The following is an 8,445-nucleotide window of genomic DNA, read 5'->3' as shown; positions in this document are numbered from 1 at the left end:
ACCTCCAGGTGCTGGCCAGGCCCCTCCTGACTATGGCAAAACTTAACCCTGTCCTGGCTGGAACCAGGACACTCTTCCAAACCTTTGTTTTCTTTTACAGAAGTCCAGAAACCCAAATGTTTTCAACGGGAAAGCTGACTACAAGAAAGGAAAAACAAAAAGATCACTGAAGGCATATAAGCAATTAGTGGAAAACAGAAACAGATAAAATAAAATAAAAAAGAATTTTACTCAAGGTGGGAATGTGTAATGTATGATAAATTAATACAGGGCATGGGTTAATTAATGAAAAAAAAAAGCTTTGTAATGACGAATTCTGAAGGACTTGATATTTGTGGAGATGCTTAAGGCAAGCTCTTAATTCTGCCTTTTCTGACAGCAGACAGCTGATAACACTTTCTGAGTTAGTGGTTAGGAGGGAATCCATGTTGTTGAACACGATCCGTTGTCTTTCACAAGTAAAAGCTGTGAGAGCCGTTGTGCCTGCTCACCTTGAAATGCAACGAGCACAGCTTGGTGCACTTCATTTTTCTCTGTGGTTTTTATTTCTTTTTTTTTTTTTTTCCATACAAGGTTTCAGATTCGTCAGTGCCAAATCGTCCCTTGCTATCACTGCCACCCTGAAGCGCTAAATGCCAGAGTAGGTGACCCTACATGGAATTCGATCATGCAGGTGTATGTGGCAGTATCTACCAAGACATAATGTAACTGTATTAACAAAATATACACTTAATATTTTGTTTAGTGTTTTCTAGAGATGAGCACCTCTGTGATTTGTTCAGCTCACTCTTCACTTTCACAGGGACCCGGTGGGTGAGATCCATCTCACCCAGCTTTACAGTGCAGGCACCTACTTCAGAACTAGACACCCACGGCTGCAGCTACGCTCACCAGAGACAAGCTGACATTTTTAAAGCTTACTTTACCTAACCTGCTTTAAACTCTTCCTTCAGGACAAGTTAAATGACACCCTAAAAGGGACTGTTTCCCTCCACTGGTAATAAAGGGACTGTAGCCAAATACCCTGATGAATCTCACACCAGAAGTCCGAGGCTGAATGCTACAGCTGTTCTTCTGCCAAGTCATACTCACACGGAGACAAAATTACATCAGTGTCGCTATTTTTTGGGTAAGTTTTTGAAAGATTTAACCCAAACTAATAAAACCCTGAGTGTTGGCTGTGAGTTTACAGATATTTAGGCATCTCTGAACTGAACACAAGCAGCTATGCCATGTTACCACACAGCCTTTGGATTTCCCCTAAGAACTGCATAAATGTTAAGAAAAACCTCAAGTTTACAGTTCAATTATGTGACTGAAGAGTTAAAGCAGACCTCTAGATGTGCCAGATTTAGTGTTACAGGTGTTTTTATGTTTAAGATGCTTCAGTTTAATACTGATAATCTTCCTAATGAGTAAGCACTTGCTTGGACATACCAGTGAAGATCATTAGAAATGTTATAACCAAAAAGAACACTCATTAGGCAGGAATTCTCTCTTGTTCTTTTTCTTGGAGGTTATGAGCTTCAATATCTGTACCAGTGGTGAGCACAGACTGGTTGTGGTAGAGAAACTATTCTCCAGACATTCCTGTGAGTTAGTACATAGTAGCATGGTTTAAAAAAAAAAGCCAGTGTGTAAGATCTGGGGGCGGGGAGGGGGATGAAATTTGATGTGGAGCAAGATTTTCTCTTTGGGTTTAGTGTTTTGAATTTCAAATAAAATAACCAGCTGCTTAATTGGGGAAAAAAAAAAAAAAAAAGAACCAGGCTTGAGTAGGTAGTAGCAACTGAGAGAACTTTCATTATTTTGAGCAAACAGAAAGAGAGAAGAGGCAGTGAGGCAGAGGTCCAAATCTGGAAAGAACAAAAAACATGCAGAAAGAAAGGGAGGCAAGTGGCAGATGTATTGAGCAAGCACAGCTGAATCAAAGAGCTGCCAGTGACTGTGAGGGGCTGCAGAGTCGGAGCAGGAAATGGCGCAGCATGAAACTGGCTGTCCATGAGGCAGCTGAACGGCGTCAGCTAAAAGTCGTGAGCAAAAGCAAAGTCTGCTGGGGAGAATGAGCAAGTGTTGATGGCAAAAGATGAGGCAGGGTGAGAGCAGGACACGGGACAGCTCTCATTGTTCAGCTTGCTTCCGTCCCCGAGACACAGAACATGTCCCAGGACTAGTGAAACAAAATCAGTGTTCAGAATCTAATAAAATGATAATTTGTCACTACTCACAATTTATCTGTTGATTCACATGTTCCTTAGCAAAAGAAATCTGTTCTACCTGGAAAGCTTAAGAAGAAAATTAACCCATATATATGTATATGCATGTATATACATGTATCAGCATTAATTGCACAAACTCTGATTAACAATTATTTAAACAAAATATCTAAATAGCAATTTCACTGTTAAATTGCTGTTACTGCTCCCTTCTGTAACCCCAAGAGCCAGCAAAACGTTATGTAGGCAAAGATCAAAACCTTAATATTATACATTTATTTGAAGTTAGTATAAATGTTTAAAACAGAAAAAACATCATTGCATGCACTGCATTAGTAATGATTAATAAAAAAAAATATGATATAATGACCTACCAAGCTCGACCAGAAGTTTGTCCAAGTTGGTCAAAAGTTTGTCACTCATTGTGTAAACTACAAAAGAAAAATGCAGCTCAGGGATTTACAGAGTCAAAAGCTTTAGTGATACAATAAACAAGTCAAAATTGCAAGACAATACCACACATTTTAACATAAAAGAGAGAAAAAAATAGTTTTAACTGCATTTGAATTACTGTCTAAACCATGTCAGCGGAACCAAATTTCTCACTGACAGTGGTAAGGGACCCAATGAAAGTCTGAACCACAGTTAGGAAAAAAGGAGGTTTACAATTTAGGTGAAGGGCTGCTCCTGGAGCAGTTCTACGTTTAAGAAGCTTAATGTTCTTAGAAGGCATGAAGGATGCAGGAAAAGATGCTTGTGTGCAAAATGTGCAGCCTCTGCTCCAGCTGGTTACTAAGCCTATGGACTGCAGTGCTGGTGATGGCAAAGCTCCTTAACCCTCCTGCACACTCCTCCTGTATAATCGCAAAGTATATTTGAATCAGAAGGTGTAAATATGTTCAGTGTGATTAAAGACAGAGCTCTCACACAACGGAAAGCAGCCTGTTTACAAATTCACTGTTCTGTTTGCATAGCGCTGCTGGGAGCAGAAATTCAGTGATGGGTTTTTAAACAGACGGGGAATAACGAGTTATCTAAACAGGATGCAAACAGGGTTTATCAGAACGCGCTGGATACAGCTCGTCAGCTCAGGTACATTAACATTAGCCAAGTTATCTGATACTTAACTGTCCCACAGAGGCTTCCCCACAGCACAGGGAAAGAAGTAAAGCCACGACAAGTCGGTGATGAGGATGAGATCCTAATCCAGGATAAAGCAGAATAGAAAACAACTGCAGAATTTAACTAAAGTGGCATTAAGGCTACATCCTGCAGCACTGAGACTGTGGAAGCGGGAGGGGGAGGGGGGAGCGTTTAAAATGCTGGATGTTTGACAGAAATGAATTTGTCTAATAGTTAAGGGAGGATCAGAACACCTAATCCAAGTGACCGGATTAGCACAGGCTGCGATAAAAACTCTGAGAAAGAGATAATAGTTTTACCAAATGTATTCAGAAGATTGAAACCCTAGTTCCTAGTGCCTGGAAACACTTGGGATAACGAATAAAAAAATCTGAAAATACTAAGAAAAATTCTAAGAAATATTACCTCAAGCCACAGGTCAATGCAGAATATTTTTGCTTTTACACATTGTGAAAGAAAATCTGAAGTAATTCCTTTGGATTAAAAAAAAAATTAGTTTGAAACATGTATTAAAAACCTACTCTCCAGAAACAGTTTAACAATGTTTGTTAGTTGTTTTTCTGACACTTCCCATAAAAACTGCAAGTTATTGGGGCAAAGAAATTCTATTCATTTGTTTATGAACTGAACACAAAGTTCATCAAAAGAGAAGATTCTAGAGCTGTGTATTATTAAGACAGAGACTGTTATTTTATCACTTAGACAATCACAAATAATTTTATCTTTTGAATATTTTCGTAGAAGAGAGAAACAGAACTACAGTGATTGCTCAAAATTTTTTACTGTAATTTTATAACACAATTTATGAAAAGTGTACGAAGTTGAGGAAAGTAGTGCTTCTGAAAACATGGATGTGTAAAATACTTGTTTTTCTATTATTAACTTGTTATTTTTAAAATGAAGTAACATAACTGCAAATGACAAATGTTATCCTGTGCTGTGAATTAAGAGGATACAGGTGTCACTAGTAGAAAGGGCTGAGAGATTCCATGGCACTGGTAACACAAACGATGTTTGCAGGTTTTAAAAACACTAGTTAACACCAGCCTGAAACAAATTTTGGACAATTGGTGTCTTCCAGGATTTGACTGGAGCAAAGATTGATCCTTGGACCTACTGCAGAAAAGTAGCATCAAACCATTATTCAACTCAGGATGACAAATTCAGAGGAAATTCTCGTATATGGCTGATATTTTTGTAGAAGATTAACATGTAACCCACAGAACCGGGTAAAACAGCTTCAAACCGCATCTGTTTTTCCTAATGGGGCTAGTCAGAAAGTTGCCAGGTGAAAATTATTATTATTATTATTATTATTATTATTATTATTATTATTATTATTATTATTATTATTATTATTATTATTATTATTATTATTTAGCTCGCATTTTTGCACTGCACTAATGTAATTATAGGCAATTCAACTCCGGCAATCAAGTTTCGTATATTACAGGATTGTATTGGGTGAAGAACCCACAAGCAAAGTGCCTGATGGAGTCTGTAGCCTTTAAAGCACTAATATTAATGTCACTTCTCAGTAAACCCATCTGGCAACAGCCCTTTCTGGGTTCTTCATTGAAAGGTGGAAAATGCCCATAATGTGTGAGGTAAATATCTTCCTTAAAATCCAAGGCTCAGTTCCGCCAGCTGTGGGCTGTGAAACGGTATTAATTCCTGTTGTCTTTATATAAATAATTTTCATTCCAGCAAGGCTGTTTTGAGATCAAACCTTAGTTCTCCCGTGCTATCCATTACTGTTTAAGTCTGTAAAGAGACTGGTTATTTGATTCTTCATGAAATTTTGTGGAGTTCACATTTCTACACTAACTTTTCACCTCAGTTGAAAAAAATAAAATTGAAAGGTGCTTCATTTTATTGTATGTACTCCTCCGCCCCTCTCTTGCCACAGCGTTTTCAGAGCCCCGTGAGGAGACCCGAACCCCTGAGAAGACCTGAGCCAAACATCCACTGGGTTGCCACATTTCACTTCGTCCGGCACATACCAAACAAAAGGCTGTTGCTGCAGGTTATTCCCTAAAGTCCTGGAATTTAAAAATCAAAACTATTTAAAAATAAAAAAAAAAAAAGTGTAGGGGGAAAACCCCCACCCTGTGGGATACCACGGGGGCTGCGGAGCAGCGCCACAAAATGGCGGCGCGAGAAGCGGGGAGCCCCTCACGGCGGAGGGGGAAGACGGAGACAGGGCGGTCAGGGATCCCCCCTGTATTTAGTGGGCCAACAGCACTGGGGAAGTGATCAGAACGTGGTGGCCCCTTCCCTCGCCACATGAGAAAGAGCGAGGAGCCGTCCAGAGCCTCATCCAAGGCCGCCAGGCGAAGGGGTCGGAGCACCCCACGCCGCACCCCTCGGAAAACTGTGGGGATTTCGCCACACATCTGGGCCACCTCAGCCCCGTCAAAGGGTGCGGAGAGGGCGGCAGGTATCACCTTGTCACCTCCCCTCCGCCACCCTCCGTGCCGGGGGTGGTGGGAGCCAGGGCTGGGGGGTAAGCCCGGAGCAGGTTCAGCCGCCGGGAGAAGGAGCCGAGGCCGTTCACCCAGCAGCTCCCGGAGGGGCTCACGGGCCGCAGCGCTGCGCTCCCTCAGGGACACATCAGCGGGGAACCTGTGCCCCAGAAACCACCCGCTTGCTTTAACAGCGGGAGTTATGAGGGAAAGACCAACATTTCTGAGGGCTCCGGGCGAAAAGCGATGAGGATGCTCCATCTACCGGGAGCAGCGTGCAGGAGGGGCGGGAGGCGGGCGGGAAGAGGAGGCAGCGCCGCTGGATCTGGGCATCGCCTGGAAACCTACTGGGCAGGGTTAATTACACACGTACACCCTCTGGCATGTAGCACAAAAATAAAAAGGTGCAGAACGTAATGTGGTTTATCCACCCTCCAGGTCACCCGTGCTGCTGACCCAGCTGTGGGAGATCAGCCCAAATCTTCCTTCACGGGCCCGGCCCTCGGACAGTTTAAAAGGGCACAAAAAACCTTTAAAAACCAGTTTAAATAACACTAAAGGCATCTTCCTTCTCCTCCCTGAGCAGCTTCACATTGAGGATGCTGCGGAATGTCGCCCCTCGCCTCAGCACAAGTTGCGCTCACAAAATTGTGCGCGTTTATTTATTTATCGATGTGCAGCATTACAAGGCAAAACCGCACAGCCCGGGCACGGAAGAAACTAGAACATGATGCTTCCTTCCACACTGCGGTAGCCACGGGTGTTTTTTGGCCCTCCCTGTTGAGATTACTCAGGCAGAGGATGGATTTAAGATTATCAATAAGCAAGGGGAAATAAATTGGAGGGGAGGGTACAAGGTGGAGGGGAGACAATGAAACTGATGAAACAAGGGAGGACAGGAAAATTGAACAGGGCTGAAGAAATGAACAGAAAAGTCTCTGCCACCCGCAGCCCCGGTGTCGGTCAGATGCGATGCTGCTTTCAGAACAGTCAGCTCAAGCAAGAAGAAGTGCAGCTTCAAAGGCAAATAGCTGACCTACCCGGCTTCAGGGCAGAGATGAGGAGGGGAACGAAGAAAGAGAGAGAGAGAGAGGGAAATAGAAAGAGGCATGTTCTTTTGGAAGCCAGATGTCTGCGGCCTCTGCTCCGTGCACACTGCTGGTGGCGAGGCTTTGTCCTTTCCAGGACCATCTTCCACCTTCTTGCCTGTCCCGGAGGGCTAGAGCTGCCTCCTTGTCCTGCTCCCCAGAGACACTCTAATTCCTAAATGCCCCTTGGGCTCTGCAACCGGTCTTCCCATATCATTAAATGTTCTTCCAATGAGAAATTGCTTTAAAGCTTTGTCCTGCCTTAAAGATTCTTAGAGACCCCCCCCTCCCCAACCTTCTAGAAATGGGAATCTAACAGCATAGTAGCAAGTCTTCACTGATGGTCATTAACACCTGCTGGTGTCCCGGTAATTTAAGTAGCGGTGCCAAGGAGGGCTGAGGTTCCCACAGATCTAGGGACCCCAGTTCACCCGGAAGGTGGTCAGTCAGTTCAACAGGCTTTGGATAAAGCCGGCAGGGACTTCCTGGTTAATTCCCCCTAAGGACTGTCCCCACCGGGACTTGTCAGGGCCCAGGAGCTCCTTTACCCATTTCTTTATTACAAGGACTCCAGTCCGAGGTTACAGCTCTGCAGCCACCCGCTGTGTCCTGCTCCTTCTGCCGCCTTTGTTTTTTCTTTCTTCCCAACAGAAATAAACCTCAACCAACCCCAAAGCCACAAACAGACATTTTCATTACCGACGGCAAGGAAGGACTCTTTCATAGTGCTATCTCTAATCAGTGATGAATGGGTTGCACTACTCTGAGAAGAGATATGGTCAGTTCGGGGCTCAAAAAGGGCTCCCAAACTCACTCCCTCTCGCTGTCAGAACCCCGGGCCCATCACTCCGCTAGTGGAGGGTCCCGGCACTGCCTCTCGGTGGGTTCCATGCCTCTCCCCCAGTCCTGATTGCCACTCCTCCAGCTGATGGAGAGGGCAAAGAAACCCTCAGAGAGGACAAGGCACCCCAGTGCACTCAGCAGCCCCTATTATCGAGTTTGGGAAGGTCTCTGGAGACACTCCGCCAAATGTCCCCAGAAGAAAGCAGGGAAGCTTCACTGCCTAATTTATCGGGATAAGAGGTGGAAAGTTCTTGTCCTCATGAAGCAGCTCGGGGATAAACTTGCTCCTTGAAGCAGCGCTGTAATGCCGGAGCCCAGGCCTGTGCCCACCTTCAGCCATGGCCCCAGTCCTGTTCCCGAGCCCGGAGTGGTGCCTGACTCCCACACAGTACCCAAATCTAAGAAGGAACTCACTCACAAGAAACGAGGGGCCCTATTTCCCTAGCAGCCTTCATCCACAGCGAGTCACCTCCAGGAAGGGCTGGAGTCCAGCTCAGCCAGCGCCCAGACCAGCCCCAGGAGCGTTTAGACACGACACTTCCTCAGGGTGTCTAATCCTGGTTCTTCACTTCCCCCAAACACTTGAATTGTCCCCATTCCTGCTCTCTGCTAAATAAGCGCTTTTGTGACAACCCTCGTCTCTATCCTGGGAGAAGGGAAGGGAAGGGAAGGGAAGGGAAGGGAAGGGAA

At 44.4% G+C, this 8,445-nt stretch overlaps 1 protein-coding gene across 1 annotated transcript in view; it reads right to left on the bottom strand.

The window, feature by feature from the left end:
- Nucleotides 1-6,155, bottom strand: part of CUNH14orf39 (chromosome unknown C14orf39 homolog) — a 39,325-nt gene extending 33,170 nt beyond the window's left edge. Inside the window, exons 1-3 of the mRNA XM_027905886.1 lie at nt 5,807-6,155; nt 2,591-2,647; nt 2,229-2,285 (exon numbers count right to left, since the gene is read on the bottom strand). Coding sequence (XP_027761687.1) covers nt 2,229-2,285; nt 2,591-2,639 — 106 coding nt within the window. The 5' untranslated portion in view covers nt 2,640-2,647; nt 5,807-6,155. The remainder of the gene's footprint in view (nt 1-2,228; nt 2,286-2,590; nt 2,648-5,806) is intronic.
- Between the last annotated feature and the right edge of the window lie 2,290 nt (nt 6,156-8,445).

Source organism: Empidonax traillii, unplaced genomic scaffold (genome assembly GCF_003031625.1).
Source record: "Empidonax traillii isolate 1590-97213 ecotype Southwest subspecies unplaced genomic scaffold, ASM303162v1 scaffold1217:size511469, whole genome shotgun sequence".
Classification (NCBI taxonomy): domain Eukaryota; kingdom Metazoa; phylum Chordata; class Aves; order Passeriformes; family Tyrannidae; genus Empidonax; species Empidonax traillii.
This window is presented reverse-complemented; position numbering and strand designations above follow the sequence as displayed.